The 18,790-nt window shown below is 40.4% G+C and overlaps 1 protein-coding gene across 9 annotated transcripts in view; it reads right to left on the reverse strand.

Moving 5' to 3' along the window:
* The window catches only part of ptprfa (protein tyrosine phosphatase receptor type Fa), a 115,086-nt gene that overhangs the window by 64,104 nt on the left and 32,192 nt on the right, over positions 1-18,790 (reverse strand). For all 9 annotated transcript variants that reach the window (XM_053886959.1, XM_053887001.1, XM_053886969.1 and 6 more), the window contains exon 3: positions 1,952-2,110. In XM_053886959.1, the coding sequence (XP_053742934.1) occupies positions 1,952-2,045 (94 nt within the window). In that variant the 5' untranslated portion in view covers positions 2,046-2,110. The remainder of the gene's footprint in view (positions 1-1,951; positions 2,111-18,790) is intronic.

Genomic DNA, 18,790 nt, shown 5'->3' on the forward strand with positions numbered 1-18,790 from the left:
GCAGTAGAACTGCAACTCTGCTGTTTGTGTTCAATTATGTACTAAGCTGTTTGAAAGGGAACACTCTCACAGTCTCGCCTAGATTTTTTTTTTTCGCCAACTGCGTACCATCCAATTTCCATCTGGGTTCAAAAGTGGACACATTATCTGGAAAAGCACCCGTCTGAGTGATCTAATCTTCTGTTGAGGTTACACACAAAGTGAATTGCCAATGTAGTCGCACTGATCTGATCATTCTGTGCTGTTAAACTCAGCAGCCGAATTACACAGTGAGCTCATTGGAAGCAGCAAGCCGTGATGATTAACCTGTTGAACAGTAACAGGACCCACCGAGGAACGCGCTTGCCCCACACCAGCCCTACTGAGCCCCTCTCAGCAAGCATTACCACGGAAGTCATTTACACAAGTATTAGCAAGGTGAGTAATAATTGCTGCAGATCAGTCACTGATGATATTGCAGCCTAGTATGGAACATTTGCTCAGTTAGTATCACAAAACACTATTTATTAAGTCCATGTTTATGTTTATGTAATGGTGTCCATGTGCAGAATTTTTGAGACAGTGGTAAACTACCACTGCTGTTGGTCAAAAATGAAAAAGCAAAATAATAGAATTTTAAGTGTAAAACTGAACTTAAGTTATTCACATAAATTAGAGAACAACTAAAAAAATAAAAATAAGCAGACAGATGTAGTCGATCTCAGATTAAGGGTGGCCAATGCCATAGGTAGATCTTGATCTACCCGCAAGACATTTATAGGGTTCGTATTCATGTAAGAACTACGTTACACACTATTTCAAAAGATGAACAGAACACTCCAGCCGGTTATTTTAAGCCCGTGTTGACACCTCTGACTTGGATCGGCAAGTTCACTACATAAGCTACATTCTTGACGTGACCTCTTTTTCATCGTCAACACCACACTGAGGAGTATTTGCTGTGTGTATTAAACATTGATAATTCCTTGATAAGTCAGCCTGAATAAGCAGACGAGGAACAGAGTGAGCATAAATGCGCCAATAAATCAACTCCTAATCCAGTTTTCTTCCAAAAACGTAAAAGTGGGGCAAATACATGGACTAGTGCCAGAAAGGAACGAGCTCACAAAGCAACTAGTCTTTAAAGCGACGCACAAACACACTGCAACACAGTTAACCACCAGAGAGGAAAGAAACATCTATCCATTGCTGCAGCCCCAAATAGACGAGATGTAAGCGTGGACCTACTTAAGCTTCTTCATTGCTGTCGTCACTCGCGAACTAAGATTTTCACTTCGGCAGATATTTGACGTTATTATGTTCATCATGTTTATTCCATGATGTGTGCATTATTTGCTTCAAAAGCACTTCACTCCTTTAAAGAGCAAACACAAATCTGTCTGAAGCATTAGCCGGGAGCTGGACTGCAGGTGAGTGTGGTGGTGTGCTGTATTAGAACTGAAGTTTCAGGATGTTTGCGTGTGATAAGCAGATGTGTGAATGACGTGCACCGTGCTAAAGACATCAAAGAGAAAGTAAAATTCATGCATCCTTGGACATCAATCATTCGCCTCCACGTTGAGGCTAACTAGAGCAGCTTCAGCTCCTACACAAGGTAATTCTAAATGTTGGATTCGAGCAAACAACCTCCCTGCTGTTTTCGTAAAATCTTCAGCTCGAGACGTCGAGCTCATTTGAAAAGTCAACAAAGAGCACACATGCAGTGAAACAAGTGAGCGATGAGTGGCTATTGTTGGAAATCAGATCCCTGTGGAGCCACTGCGAGACATGCCAAGCCAGAAACTGGGATTCAATCCAGAGTCAGAAAAACACATTTGATTAAAGGGGCACTTCGAATCCTGCGAGGCATTCTCACCAATGTTATGTCATTCGCATCATCCATCCACTATCAGCACAGTGTCCTCGTAAAGGAAAAAAAAGTGGTCAGCTCAGATATTCATCTGAAACTTACTCTCTGAGTGGGACGGCAGGATCATGGCGGCCAGCAGCAGGAGATGAAGAGCAGCAGTGGTGAGACGTGACAGTCGTCTAAATCGGAGGTCCATGTCGTCGCCGCTGTCGTTTTCACCTCTGGTTTCCACTATGATGTCACACGGTCATCTGGTGACACCTGTTGATAGGAGCAGAAGTCAAACAATCAGAGACTTGAAATATTCTGTTCATGAAAGCAGCTGATTTGTAAACTTTGGGTTTAGAAAGAGAAAGCAACACAACTGCATTTGCAGCTATAGTGTTTCGACTGACACTTCCATACTTCCTTAAAGCAACAAACCTCTTGACAATGCAACTATCTCTGGGAGACCCACCAGAACCACGTTACCACCAGGCGCCTTTACGGCAGCACTGAGGTTGCGTCACCCTGAGACGCCACTCTCATTCATCGTGGCAGAGAGTTAATGCTCGTACTGAAGAGAGTGGTCATAGGAGTTACATTCACACCATCATGGAAGGATTATTAAGAGGCTGAAATGAATACTGGACTAGGAAGCCATTCATTGTGTTCAAAGTAGGGATGGGCGATATGGACAAAAAAAGTTATCACGATGAATGTTGTAATTTCAGAGATAACCATAATCATCACAATAAATACGTTTTCATTCTATTCCTTGTGTTGGACACTAAAGACTCTCTTGAAAGTGTGATGAAACTTATTAGAGGAGTTTGTCTCCAGCATCATTATTTGAATATCTTTAAATATAATACTTAACTAAGTGTAGAGATGAGAAATTTGATGTTTCTCGTCTGTGGTAGAACCCACAGGTGTCTGACAGACTGCTCCGCCAGTTTTATTTAGGGGTTAAATTGAGCCATCTGTCTGTTGAGTCTCATGTCTCTGAACAGTTTACTTCAACTATGGACCAGTCTGGACACATTTCCTAGATGCTATTGGAGAAATATTAGAAACAAGGTGAATAGATGATCATTTAGTCATATTCTATTCTCGAAATCATAATACAAACTGTCAGTCCATTGTGTTGTGTGATGAAAAATGTTTTCACAATTATCTCTCCTAAAAAGGTTGTTTTTCATTGCCTCATTGAAGATTTCAACAATACTTTGAACACTTTAGAATTAGAATAGATCCAGAGACTCAGAGTCAACCAGTGTCATTATCGGAGGTTCCCTGAATTAAAAATTAGTTTAAAACTACGATCATGAACCAAAGTCCACCACACTCTCCTCAACTGTCACACGCCCACGTGTGGGCTGTCAAACACAGCGGAGCTGGGGAGCGTGGCGCGCCGTCATGGTCGAATCATGTTCATGTTCATGTTGTGTAAGTCCAATGCTGCAAGTGAGCCGCGTGTTTATTGAATTCATCGTGAGATTGTGTTTGGCTGTATATCGTGTGCGATAAGTTATCGCCCATCCCTAGTTCAAAGCCTGGCCTTGATGTGTTTTCAAATGTGGGGGAGGCAATTTGGAAAGTCTGACAAATGTGTCAATAGTCCAATAGTCATTTTACTGTGTTCACACACGTTTAGTGCAGATATAAGCTCTGACATTACCCACCAGCATCTGCTCGCTTTTATCAGACAGAAAGGAGCCTATAGCCATTTTAATTTCATCAGCAGTGTCGATGCGGTATGTTGTATGCACAAATGTAACATCCTCTATCACAACTGTCTCACAGAGCTGCTGAGAGACGCGACCAGCATCAACATGCCAAACATCATCCCTGCTAGTCAATGTAGAACTTTTTATAGTTGTCAGTTTTCCACGCTGAAGACCATCTACAGCACACTCTCAACTAGAAAAAAATTAATGAAGTGCATTATGGAATTATAGTTTAGACATAAGAAAACCTGCACCTTTGTATCATATGTACGCATTATCATCTGTCTGCAGTTTGTGAACAGCGTTCTGGAACATGCTGTATAAATGAAGTTTTGTTCTTTCAGCTTATTCAGCCTCTGGTTGATATGATGGAGTCTGATTCCTGATATTGAACGTCAGAAAAGCTGTTTAGAATTCCCTTTCCCTGTGTTTTCGCCACTGCACTTCCTCATAAATAAACAGGGGCAAACTGTTTTATGGCAGTTTGCAATTGTTGCAATTACTCTTCTACCAAAAAAACACTCCGTAATATAATATATAAAACTACGTAACGCTGCTAAGAATGTACCTACTCTCCAGAGCATCAAACTTACTGCCTCAACTTCAATTCTTGTTTCAAAAGATTTTTTAATCTTGATGAATGTCAGACTTGTCGTGTAACTCGAGACATGTATTATACATTTAAGACAATGAGGTTGTCAAGTGTGATTTGGCTCGTGAGCAGAGATGATGAAACTTCTGAAGCGATGGCATATAACTGTATATGCAAAGTGGGACACATGTCAGCATCATTTCTTTCAGCTAATATTAGAAGTCTGATACACCAGATCAGTCACCTATCATGGAGCGTTTGGATGCAATTCGTCCAACTATGCATATTGTTCTTGTTGAAATGACAAAGCTCAAATATGACACTAAATAGCTACCGCTTCATACGACTTTAAGTTCAAGTCCCTATTGTTCAAGTTTTCTTTAATCTTTCCACACCCTCTGACGCATCTGTCATAAATAAAATAAATGAACTTGAGCTTGAGTACGCATTTGCTTTTTATTGTATACTACTTCAGACCATCATGCTCACAGTTTGTGTGGGGGGAAAGAACCTTGAACTGGTTAGCGATGAAGGCATAGTGTGAACAACAATATTTCCAGTATGGAGTAAGTGTGGGAATCGAGTAATTCACTTAACTAGTACATGTATATTATGACGTCATCAGGCGGTGGCCATTGTGAATTACACAACTTTTACAGATGTCATCTGATTCTCTGCAAATACTCGCCGTCATCTCTGAAGTAATAATGATGACGGCTGGGTATCACCCCTGTTCACAGCAGGGCCACACAGTGTATTTTCTCCTACCTCCGCCAGTTAGCATTATTAGCATTAGCATTATAAATACTTTCAGTGTTGTATAACCACTACTGTATGACTACTGTATGTGAGGCACTGAGGGTGGTAAAACTTAATGTCCTCTCCACAGCCATGTTGTCACCTCAATAATTTCATATTTTAACATCTATTGCTCATCTAAGAAATGATGTGATATGAGTCACAGGCGAGTGAGTGACTTGTGCTATTGAAATCATTATCAAATTCATCGCATACACATCATCCACATTCCTAAAGAGATTCTCCTTCATTAAATTTCAGCCAAAACAAATTTCTTCATGGAAGATAGACATGTTTAGAGGCATTGGACTGGTTCTGCAACAATACTTCTATTGTCTACTACGTCAAGTGCCTGGCATTAAGCTTCAATGTAAACACCACTGAGTCTGGCATACACCTGTCAGCGCTGCATATTTTTCCACTGAGAAATACCAGTATTCCTTTCGAAGGTTGGATTACCCACGAATTGCTGTTGACATACTTAACAGCTATACAACGGCACCATTTCTATGTATGTATGTATGTCACATGTGTCATATTAACTGCCTGCACAACATGACTTTTGCCTCATCAAGAAGCTATTGAACGTGATTTGTTTCATTGGAGGAAAGTGTAATAATCCCTCACTAAAATGACAAACCTCAAGCTGCATAAATGGATAAGCATATCTTGAAATAAATCTGAGAATGAACCGTCAGTGTAATGTGGGGTAGGTGTGAACAGGCACGTGCCTGATAGAAGCAGCCCTTTCCACTGCTGGAGCCCAGGTTTTAAGTGACTATCTCATTTTCTCATCAGTTCTGGCCAAAACTGTCTTTGTGTGTCTGACAGGGCAAATACATGTGCTGAGGGCAGACAAATGGCTATTTTGAGCCACAGCATCAGACAGACCGGTAATTATTCATTAATTAACTGCCTACTGAAAACAACGTCGATACGTTCTGAAATATGTAAGGAAACTTTCATGTTATGATAATTTGATAAAAACATATTTTCAATATGTTTTTTTGAATATTATAAAACAGTAAATGAGGTCTTGTTATTCAGATTATCATTTTTGAATTTATTTCTATATTTTAATACATACAAAGAATTAAAATAATGAATAACCTTTGTGTCTGGTGCCCTTCTTTTCTAGCCTGTTTCAGACCTGTCTTGCAAAATGTATGTTTTTTTGAGTATGTATTTGTGCCAGTGTGTGTGCTATGCATTAGAAACAAAGGGCTATACATAACCAAGCATTTGTATAATCTGAGTTATTAAACTCCACAACAAGCAAACAGAGACTACGTTACAACCACAACACTTGTTTTTTTATGCGGCCTAAGCGAGTAGTCAACAGTGTCACATCCAGACAATGGCAGAGTCAATATTTGACTTGACGTCATGCATGATAAGAGGCAAACGAGAGAAGTGTTTCAAGCATACAACTTTTTGTCTGCAATATCTTTGATCCAAAACTCAGATTAGCCAGTTTACCAGATGGTCATTGTAAAATGTAATTTGAAAAAAAAAAAGGCTTTACACATGCACAAGGGCAGAACACTCACATTCTCTCAATATTTTTAACCCATCAAAACAGTTTTCAGCTTACATCGCGGCATTCCTGCTGAGCAGTTGAGGTGCCGGGGTGAATAATTTATACCTTCTAAAAGCTATTTCTGAGTCAATTACCACCAAAGCAAAAGGCAATTTTCTGAGGAGTGGACCATAAAGGTTAACATACAAGAACTTCCTACTCCAAAGGGCCATCAAAACATTTCAGGATGTGTCAGGCTGTCCCTGAGCACAATGGTGGACATACCCAGGGGCTGCCACAGAGCCATTAGCATCCCGATAGACGGCACTCAGCTCTGTCATCAGCTTTTCTTACCTTCTGCCATCCACAGCTAAATTCAGTCTGCAACCCATTAAACCCCGACAACATCTACATGCCTCCGTTCCCAAAGTTTGTGATTAAATCAGAGGTTTTAATGAATTTTTCATCTTGAGTTTGAAACTGCATCCTGAGTCATGAATTGAAGTGAAGGAAAAGCTGGTAATTACATTTTGTCATCTGGCATTCAATTACAAAAAGCAATATACTGCAATTACGAGGTAATTAGGCTGGAAGGACTTACAGCACATTATATAAAAGGATCACAGGGAAGGCGACTCTTTTTGTGTCACCACATTATGAGGATCCATTTCAAGATGGCGCTGTCGTGGTTGTCACCACATTGTTCCTGCATGTCAAAGGTTGCAGAGAAAGTGGTGGCACTTCCTGACCGGACAGCTGTGCGGTCATTAACACCATTATATATATATATATATATATATATATATGAACACCACCGAGTTTTCACGTCTCCAGTCGTCGGCACACCCCATTTACACATTCGTGGCTGCACCAGAATAAGATGTGTTCGTGTGTCAGTCAGAAACCGATTCAGCAGAGTGTTTATTAAATCATGCTGAACTTATTTGAGTAGCATCAACATTAAAAATAAGACTGAGGTGATCTGAGGCTTTAAAATGGAAGCCTGTTTCCACACCGATCACGCTTTCTTCAAGTATTGACAAAACCCTCATCGATTTTTATGTTGCATCAAGTTCACTCTCTTCAAAGACTTTTACTTAGCAGCTCTGGTAAATGCAAAAAATATATATATATTTTTGTGTTTGATTAAACAAGTTTTTGGTTTAAAATAGAGAAGTGCGTATAGCCATAAAGCAAGGCACTAGACAGTAAAACCACATCTATGCTCTAGGTTGTGACAACAGACTGCGACCTGAAAGGTCAATCTAGGTTTGTTTCTACCGAGGCAAGTAGATAACGGTCTGTTGGTTGCAAATGCCCCAACAGCAGAGAGGCCAACACTGGTCCGGTCTTGTTTTAGTTTGTCGAAAACTACTTACATGTCAGTGATATGACTAAACTTCATCTTTGTGCCGAGATATTTGGTTACAATGGCATCACTGTCTCACTCATTCTTTTCTTGTGTGTCAGCCATCACATTACTGATGTGCACGCAGACAGACAGGCGGCCTCTTCACTCTGTCAGATGATAAATATCCCCCTTCACGTATGAAAGATGACACATATTCAAAGAATCACAGCTCCCTCCTCTTCCTGTGCGCTGGTTTTATTATCCCATTCAGAGAAATAAAAGCAAAGAGTCGCTGCTGGCTGTCTCAGACGGTAACTCCTGTCACAACAGCCAGTCAGGTGGACTCCCAGCGCTGCATTCAGCGGGCGTGTTGAGACTCATCCGGAGCCACACAGGCAGCAGGGTGAAGGGAAGCAGCTCGGGAGGTCCACAGGTTTTTCACACTTCAACGATGTGATGGCGGATGGATTTTTGTGTCATTCCGGTACGACAGAGGTTGTCAGGGCCACACAGTGTATCAGACAGAAAAAAGGAAAAGGACTTTTTACCCTGATTGCAATCTTAAATAGAATATAGATTTTCTGCTTCTGCAATTCCAGTTCATTCTGGTTTGTTTAAGTAATTTACAATGAAGTATAGATTAGTTATCACTAGACTAGTGCAGGCTAGTTCTCACTGACAACTAAAATCAGCACCGGAGTGACTCAACAAGTTGGCATCTTAGGATGAAGACCAAATATGGACTTCTATCTCATAATTTTAGATTAAAAAGAATCAATAAATACGTATAATTGGATGGTTAAAAAAATAAAATTTGGGATGGTTACCTGGGTAAAGAGTGGCCTGGGGCCTCACTGAGGTCAGAGTAACACTCAAAAAGTCATGGAAGAATGTCCTAGACTTTTGTATAAATTCACATATCTATAAACCCTACCCTACAACATTTTTAGCATATTGCAAAGACGCAATAACACAGGATGTCCATGCCGAGAGCATTTAATCCTTTTTTTCCATGAAGTCCTTTCATAGACTTGTACAGTAGACCCCACGCCCCCATGTCTATTTGTCTGTCTATTTTGTCTTTACAGTTCCTCACAACAGTCTGAGGTCCCAGCTCTGGTCTAGTATATGCGTCACTACACCTGAAGTATATGTGCAATGATCAGGGGTTTTACTACAGCTCCCATCCCTAGATGCTCTCCAGAGAGGATTGACATGAATTCAATTGGTTGCCAAGAAAAACAGCTAGAGCAGATGTCTAAGACACACAAGATGTTATCTACTAATGAATCATAGCGTCTGCCAAATGAAGTGGAAGAAGTGTTCTGTTTCCAAAGAGAATGACGATCTATGACCAGACGCGGTGTCATTAGCAACTGCAACAGCGGGATCTCTTCCGCGCTCTTATTATCACATATGTAGCAGCGAGGCGGATGTAGCACGCTAATATTTAGATAAAAAACAGCCGGCCTTTTGCATGGTGTTAAACACCAAATCACAGGACGTTTTCAGAACTCATATATGCAGCTGCCAACATTCCATCTGGGAACTTTATCATGCTCATTCGACCATCGTCTTTTCATGTCATTCTCCAACGTAGAAACAAATACAGTTACAGCATTCATTGAAGTGAAAGCTGGATATCAAGGACGCAGAAAGCGCGGAAGCAAACATTAAACAAAAGCCATCATTACACCTCCAGCATGAAGTCGGAGCTGATGAAGAATCTTGCATTGAACAGGTAACAGACACGGCAACAGAGGTACCAAAAAGGGACCAAACACTGTATTTCAATACAGTCATGGTGAGTGCTGAGCCAATGTTTATACAGACGTGGACGTTTGGTGCTTTGCGTTCAAGTGCAATGAATGCTTCTAATTCTAATTCAGTTTTACTTTAACTCAGTGGACAAGCATGAAAAATACATGTTAAATGGTTCAGAATGTATATGTTCAATTACGCTCGACGCAATTGTTCAGCTTTTGTTTCCTGACATATCATCTTTTTCCTGCATGGTGCAGGTTCCTCTGGACCCAACTACTTCCTCTTCTCGCCCTGAGTTGAAGTTAATAGTTGACTCTCCACTGAGTGTGCTGGGATGTGTGTCTGTGATCGACCTGTTTGGAGTCTCTCCCACTCACTATTGAAAAAGAAGCTCACTTTCCAGCACCAGCAGTGATCATTAAGCATTTTCTGACGAAATCTCGACAGCTTTTGCTGCTCTTAAAACAAAAATATTTCTCACCCTGGGATATGAAATTACAGACCAGGCATTTCCAGACCAAAGATCTGGGCCAGGCTATGTGTTCTCTGACCAATGTTTAACCCACCTTTTGTTAGACGTAACTAAGTCAACACACGTTAATCCAGGTCATGAAGGTTCACAGCAGAACTGACACACAAACCAGCAGAAGTGGAATCATTAACCATCTGGCTGGAAATGAAGAGGCTCTGTCTTGACTTTTAAATACTAGGGATCAGGCAGCAAATCAGTGATCGTGTGCTGAATTTACTGGCTGAAATTTCAAGACAGTTTAAGTATTTGTCACAAGATTTAGATTTAGTCAGATTTCAAGAAGTTCATCCTTAAATAGATGAAAATGTGTAGGTGACATTATAGACAAGCTTCAGGGAGGAATTAAAATCTGACAGTGGCAAAGTCAAAGCAAGAGTTTCACATCTGGAGAATGAATAAGAGTATACCAATATTAAATTGACTGTAGTTGCCCTGAGAGGTCAGGGATCTAGCGAATACGCTATATAATGAAACCCATATTAAAAGCAACAAACCAAGTGAAATAAAGCCAAACATTATTATTCATACATTATTAATCAGTGGTACAGTGATGGCAGCAGCAAATACACTTTATCGTTCCTTGTTATGGTGCTTCGCATAAAACATTTGTTAAACTGGACACTCTGAATTTTTCATACTATGGAGGAGATGTAAACAGACACTTCTGGAGGGTTTGTGGACGTTTGAAGTCACACATCAGTGGCTACTTTACTGTTTGGAAGCGAACAAAGAAATAAAGCATCGCGCTGATGCCTCTTCATGAACCTCAAACAGCAACACTTAGATTTCTTATTTATGAACCGCGGGGAGCTTGCAGAGTGTAAAGAGTTTAATTTGAAATTGCCAAACTCAGCGTGGAAATAATGAAGATTTTTGCCGACCTCCCACAAAGTGGATGTCTGGATGATCACAACGCCTCAAACACGGAGAAAATTAAACAGTAAGACGCATCTCTTTTTAACTATGGCTTCAAAAACTAACGCAAAAGGAGCCTTCGCTTTGAATGTCAACATAAAAGAGTAGACAGGGATCCTCACAGTTTTAACAGAGACTTGGCTTTCATCTCCAAAATTCCCCCTCACCCTCACTCCAGTCTCACTGAAATCACACCTGCCTGAGCGAGTTGCAAGGAATTCATCGGGAGGACAAGAGTGCACCCAGCTTCCCGGCTAATCAATTAATGCATGCAAAGTCACACAAGGACCTGGCAAACACGCTCAAATCTGAAGCGCAAACTACACAAAAGCAGGATTAGCTCCATTAGCGCTGGAATCTCAGAGGCAATTACCTGCCGCGAGCAAAGCCCTTTCTCAGATTCCTGCATGCGGCGCCAAGCGGAAGCACGGACGACAGAGAGACGGAGGGAGGAAGAGGAGAGGGGTGGGGGGCCGTCAGTGTCCAAACCTCTTAATTGAGATTTCAGAATCACCACGTGATCGTATGAACAAAGCAATGATGAAACAATTACCACGAAAGCTGGAGAAGAAACTTCGAAGAGTCCTCTCATCTAACAAAGGAGCGGTGTACTGTCAAACACAACACCGAGGGGGGCAACAACAAAAAAAGAACAAGCTTGAGCTTCAGAAACTGACCATGATTCATAAAGAATACTTTTCTTATCTAAACCTTTTTAACTGTTGTAAGCTGCTGCAGCGCAATATGGGACTAGTGTAGCAGAACAGCTTCATATGCCTGTGAAAAGGATAAATATTTCAACTATTGAAGGTCATTTCTAGGGCTTCAACAAATGTACACACCAATCATTCAAAATATGATGATGATCATGTGAAATGAGTGTGTGGCCACAGTGGCTGCTGTTTGACTGAAAATATTAAGACGGTCTTTTCAAATAGGGTTGAGTGCTTTTTGTCACGCAAGCTGCAGCATATGTGGGGTCCTGTTCTGCAGGAGTCAACTTACAGGCTCTGGCAGGGGCCATAGAATGTTTTGGGGTGCAGCAAACTCGAATGTTTATTTTAAAAAGAATATTGCAAGATCACATTCCATTTTTGGTGATTTAAGGCTTCACTACAGGCATCAGCTGACAACAGTGTGTTCTAAAAATGAAAATAACAACAACAACTACAATTACAGTAATAGCAATCTTGCACAATGTTCAATATTTGTGGGGAGAATGTATAACATATGTTAAAACATTACAACCAGAAATAATCAAATGGATGTGAAAACATTATAAGCAGAAACTATTTAAATTAAAAAATCAAATGTATTTAAATACTTGAGGAAAACAACATATGCCTGCATTTTGTGACAAATAATAGAATTTTCTTTTTTAAATCCTGTACAGAAACAGACTTATAAAGTGAAAAATGGAAATGGGGTATGGTGGGGATCAAGGTGAGATACTGACCAGAGAACAGTCACATTATTAAAATGCTCAGTCAATGTAATAAAGTAATAAACTGGCAACACATTTTTGAAAAAATACATGCAATGAAGACACATTAATGAAAATAAATATCACTGGTATAATGTAATAGGGTTTTGACAGCAGCTGTCTGAGGGTGGCCACAGGACACTCAGTGGTCTGATCTAGGGCGTGACTTAAGGGATAAAAGTCTCAATGTGAAAGTGCAGCAACAGAAGTTTACTAGAGTCAGAGTGAAATTCGTTGCCCGGGGCTGTTTGAAAAATTCCACCACCATTAAAGTACACACAGCCTGATCAGCGCCGGGACAAGCAGTCAAGAGCCAACGTGGGCTTCTTTAAACTACTCAGGCGCAGCTTTTAGGGCGCTGTGATTAGGTGGTGATAGCAGCACAGCTGAAAGACTAATCCCAGCTGACTGAAATTTAAGCTCTCCCAAAAGAGTGGCCAGCTCTCCACTGAACAACAGAAGATAACTGGTGGGACTCCTAAGCAGAGCTAATCACAGCAAGGACCTGTTCTCCTCCATATCTGACTGCTGACCTACTTCTCACACCTTTGTTTGGAGGTTTTTATGCAACACACTTGTGTTTTCCACTGAAAACAGGAAAAGTGCTTTAAAAACATCTGAAATATTTGCCATTGATGGATTCATTATCTTTTGGTAAGACACGTCTTGGGGAAAAAAAAAAAATTATATATATATATATATATATATATATATATATATATATATATATATATATATATATATATATATATATATATATATATATATATATTTCATTGATTCATCATCAACACAATTCATTATTTCTCATTAAAAAATTCAAGATATCTTAAGAAGTACAAACTCCAAACACAGGTTGTGAGGTTTCATAGGTTTAGCATGGAGGTCTTGGGGTCACATGTAGTGGGTTTAGATTAGTTTATACTTACTACACATAATGCCATTCATTGCACCCAGGGTCAATGCATTGAAGGCTCATTCTAAAGGTAGTCAGTCATTAATATAAAGTATTTGAATTTATGAGCTCACATTAAACGCAACAATGTCCTGTTCTGTCATCATTATTTACAATGCCTGCAATAACTGGTGTAATTCAAGCAACATTCAAAAGCCATGTTAGAGTTACACTTTGAAATGGGAACACCAGGAAAGTGCAAAGACTTAACAGGATAAAAACTGAGGTGCGGCACAATAGAACAGAAACATGGATCGGTCAAGGTTCCACGTATCAGTGTGTCAAACGGAGCAATTGAATCTTTATCAGAGAGGTACTTGAACACTCATTCAGTTAATTCAAGCTTCTCAAAACTCTCATTATGATAATCTTATTAGGTGCATTTTCACATCAGTTGTCGCCAACAGGCCTCAGACATTGTGCATTCCAAGTACCTCAGAAAGTTTCTGTATAATTAGCACATAATCAGTTTAGGTTGAGCTGACGCGCAGCGGCTGGGTGAAACAAGGGGCACGTATTCATGAACCGGAACGCTGGAGGACTTTTGCTCAGCTTGCTTTGTTCGACTTATCAGGGATCTTTCATGTGCGATGCCGCCTATGAATCCTATCATCTAATCAGTGACGGACCATTTCCAGAGAGATGAAGTGAGATAATGTGTCCGGAGGCGTTCAGGCAGGTGGCCCCTCGCAGCATCAGAAGTTCAGCAAGAAGTTGAGCGGCAAGTGCTTACCTGCATCAGGATCCATGGGAAAGCCCCGAGTATCCAAAGAAAAGGGAGAAATGAAAATCTTTTCTGGAAAGCAAGAGAGGCCAGAATGTTTGTGTGCTGTAGGTGAAGCCTTCAGTCGATGCGAGCCTGTGTGGTCAGAGCTGCTGATCCCTCCCGGGACTGAAGAGCAGTGAGAAGCCTGTGGAGCAGTGAGCGGAGACGACAGCCAGTGTCTACGTGCATGATGTCACAGGTGTTGGGTTACAGCCGGGGGTGAGAGGCGGACCCTAGCCCGGTGGGAAATTGTGCTGAAGGTTTTGATCCAGCACAGGTAATGAGAACTACTCCCTGCGTGTTACACCTGGTGGCAGCAGAGTAAATAGGATTCCGGCTTTTGTTCAGCAGCAGGGAGAGGGTCTCCACCTGGGGGGAGGGTCGTGTTCTGGGTATGAAGTTTAAATAATTTAACTTATAGGTATAATGTTCTGGTTTTTGACATGAATAGACTCTGAAATGATGCAATAAGGTGTGGTTCTGAGTAAGTCAGGAGGTAACATGAGTGGTTCCATCATTAAAAAAATCTTTTTGAAAAAGAAGTATGTGCTAAACTCAAACTGAGGTTCACAACACTTGTGGCTGTTCTTCCTGCTATTCTGGGTTAAAGTCCATAGTTACATTTCATCCACGCCTGTTTACCTCCTCGCCTCACTAAAGCACCTTTGCTGGCCATGTATTCTACATAACTAGTCAAACTGACCAACGGCATATGGCAACTGTCAGTGGCTTCACTGGAGTACAAGGAACAAGTTGCAAAAACATAACTGTTCAACGCAACAACAAGCTGACAGTAAGTGCCGATTCCCTGATCACCTCATTTGCAAGCTTCTAGTTGTAGCCCTTTGATGAAAGAAACAGTTCACAGACAACCTTGTCTTTGTTGATTCACATCATTTGTTTGTTCACTCATTAACAAGCAATTCATTGTTCATTTTCCCTCGCTGTTATCGCATCAATCATGACCAAAACACCACCTATTGTACAGAACAGGTGATGTCCACGCTGAAGCAGCTGTCCAGCAGAACAACTAAAGAACAAACAAGGAGTCGATTCAGACGTGATGCGTTCTGCATGTGCTCTAGGAAGGCAAAGCTATAAATTATCTTTATGCTTCTGACCCAGCAGTATTGAATATCCACAAAAGCAGCCCCAGACCAGTCAACTGCCTTTGACAAGAGTATCCATTTCAAATTGACATCACAAGGCCCATTTTCAAAAGCAGGACAAGTCAGGTTTCTCATTAAGATTTATCGCAGCGGCTAAATTAAATGCTGTGATTTCACACGGTCAAAACACGCATCAAACAACCTGCAGTTTCCATTCAGGTCAGCAGACAGTGAGCTGAGGAAACAAGAGTGAACTCTGTGTGCTTTACTAATATGAGGAACAGAAAAAAAGATGGCTGGAGTTGGACTTCTCGGGATTGTTTGGTTCGGTAGATCACACGCTGATGCAGAAGATGAACTATGCTCGAGGGCACCGCCGAGAAGACAACCACAAAACCATTTCATGAACATTGTAGTACATTGATATATTCTAATATATTGTAATATAATGGTATAATGGAAAAACATACACACACAGCATCTTGGACAAAACAATATTTGATATATATATTCAATAATACACTTAAATGAGGCGCAACAACTAATAAATAGGAAATAATCCGAGAGTTAAAAATAAAATATGGTGTTTTAATAAGAATTTGTTCTACTACATTGCTATTGATGGCAGCAGATGGCAGATAGCATTTTACATGTTAGATTGTTCTGTTTGCTTTTGAATAAAAGGAGATCAAGTGGTAATCTGCAACCACAGCTTTTAATTTCTCAGTATTTTTCATATGACTGCAGTATTCCTTCGCTATTTGTATTTAATAGCAAAGTTTAACTAGAATTGTGAACATAGCAGTGTTTTTTAATTAGGTAAAAAATGAGATTAATGTAGTGTTTCAATGCCCAAGAGTTGAATAAAAACATAGCAAGTTCAGTTGCTGTTAGGATTTGATCATTTATATGGGGAGAGTGTGTGGTAGCAAAGTATGAGTCCCACTCTTCCCACTACCACTAGATACAGTTTAGGGGCTTTTCATACGGTGGTCTTTGTCCCAGGTGGCCTGAATCCGATTCGCTCCCTGCTGTTCAGCCTGTGCGCCTCAGGCAATGCCCTTTTTTTTGCTTTTATACTCTCCTGAGAACTTCGGTTCGGTACGCACCAACCAAAATGTAATAGTGAGTGTCATTCCGTGCCAAGTTTCGGTGCCCTGAAGGATGGCTCTTGAGTCTCACCCATTCAGCATGTGACTTGCGTTTTAATCATTTCACACTGTAGATGGGGTATTTCTTATAAAAATACTAGTAAAATAATAGTTCATTGAGGGACACTGCCATATAAATGCAACGGACCGTTTAGCAAGTAGAGGCTCGAAAGCTAGCTCAAGTTTTCTCTCTTGTTATCTATTTGCATTCCCTGTTAGAAGTCAGGTCCGCACTTAACAAATTAAAAGTGGGAGTGAAGGAGTGAGGGATACACGCAACTAAGTTTGCGCGATAAATATTTTTAAAAAATGCGATTTCGAGTCACCCTTGATGTCTGATTTAATTTTCCATTAATTTCTATTCGCATTTCATTTAGAACCGACTGGATTTGCATCACAAATGCTACTATCCTTTGTGAGTTTTACGCTCCCAAGCGGTGTGGCAAGCCACTGCTATCTGAGTTCCCACCAATGGTGATCGGCTGATTTCAGCGTGATCAGTGAATGCCGACCACCACCAGCCAATCACAACAACCGTTCACGCCATTTAAAGCACCAGCACTTGACGGAGCACAGAGTTTTCTGGGCTCATGAAAGTCAGATCGCTGGTTTCTCAGCAGCAGGCTGTTAGCGACACTTAGCAACACCCGCCAGTCTGGGTTAGCCTGACCTAAGTCTGGCACTTTTGAAATCGTCCAGAGTGGAAACTTTCATAAATGCAGTGCTCTCTGTCTCGGAGTCGCGCTACAAGCGGCCAGTATATAAATATGTCACGGATATAGCAGTGAGTCTCACGAGATTCACCAAACTGCGATGTCTCACATCAAATTACATGTTTTTCAGTTGTCCTTTTGACATAATAGTTGGTGCATTCTGCAGTTGTTTTTTTTTGCCTTCTTGAATAGGTATATTAAAACGTGTCTGAATTAAAATAATTTAATGGTTAATGTTTTAATATGTACACAGAAGGTCTCATCATTTTGATGACAAATTCACTGTCAATCTATGTGATCATTATCGGGGATCAGCAGCAAAAACCCTGATCAGAGCATCCCTACCACAAATCTTTATCTGCACCTCAAACGTCGTATTTTGGTGCTGCAACATTGTTTTGTCATGGTTTATGTGTGCAATAAACTGCCTATATCACGAGGAAAGAAAATCGTGACAGAGAATCGTGATATCAATTCTTAGCTAACAAATCATGATTCATATTTTCCCCTGAATCGTGCAGGCCTACACGCAACAGAGCTACAAATGCTCCGGAGGGAGAAACAGCAGCTGAGGGGATGAGACTAAACGCTGGTCAGATAAAGAAACTGAGAAAAGGGCAACAGTGTTTTGTGTGAAAGAAAACAATTCCTCAATAGATGCTTATTTTAGATTGAGCAGCAAAGCAGGTAGCCCACATCACTCAAAAATAGTCTTCAACCAGCTATTTCAGAGTACAGTAGGCTATAGTGGACACAAAGCAAGTCCCATATTTTGATGGACTCATCTGTCAATTTGAGTAACCTCCAAATGAGAATTTTCACTTTCACATATTTTCAATAACAATCTAGATTAGTGTCACTTAACTTCAAATATTGTACATAAAGATTAGCCAAACAGCCTATTCATATTTTCAATACAGTCAATATAAATTAGCTTCAGTTAAACATGTATTTAAAAAATCCATACAGGACAAAAATATTGAAAGCCTTTCATTTACACATTTAAATTTCATAAAACTGGTGTCTGAATCAAAGTGAAGGTATCGGTATTGGCACTGGTATTGAACATTGATTGATACCCAGGCCTAGTCATAACAGCAATTCGATGAACAAGCTTTTCACTCCATGTCCTCCTTCCTCAAGCGGACAGATCCATCCATCTATCGAGCTCAGATAATGTTTAAACGCTATATAATCAGCCATTGTCTATTACTTCAATCCAGCTCAACTTTGGCGTGTGTCTTATCTGGGTCAATAAAGTGTGTCAATAGAAAACAAAAGCTGCTGCTCAAGTTAAATATCTCATTACTATTCCGTCACACGTGCTATTTTTAGTCGACTTTGAGAGGAAGATGCTTCTTAATATAACCTGCAGTATGAATATTTAGATACACTGCATGTCTCCACTTTGTTTGATCACACATTAAAAAGACAAATCTAACAAGTTCAGACCATGTTTCACGCCGAATGACTCAATTTAAGCTGAGATGTGCAACTAATCATCTGTCCGCAAGTACACACTCAACATAAACGTCAATTAATGAAGCATGTGTCACTGACGCATTACTACTTTATAGGCAGCTC

This window comes from Synchiropus splendidus, chromosome 1 (genome assembly GCF_027744825.2).
Source record: "Synchiropus splendidus isolate RoL2022-P1 chromosome 1, RoL_Sspl_1.0, whole genome shotgun sequence".
Taxonomy (NCBI): Eukaryota; Metazoa; Chordata; class Actinopteri; order Syngnathiformes; family Callionymidae; genus Synchiropus; species Synchiropus splendidus.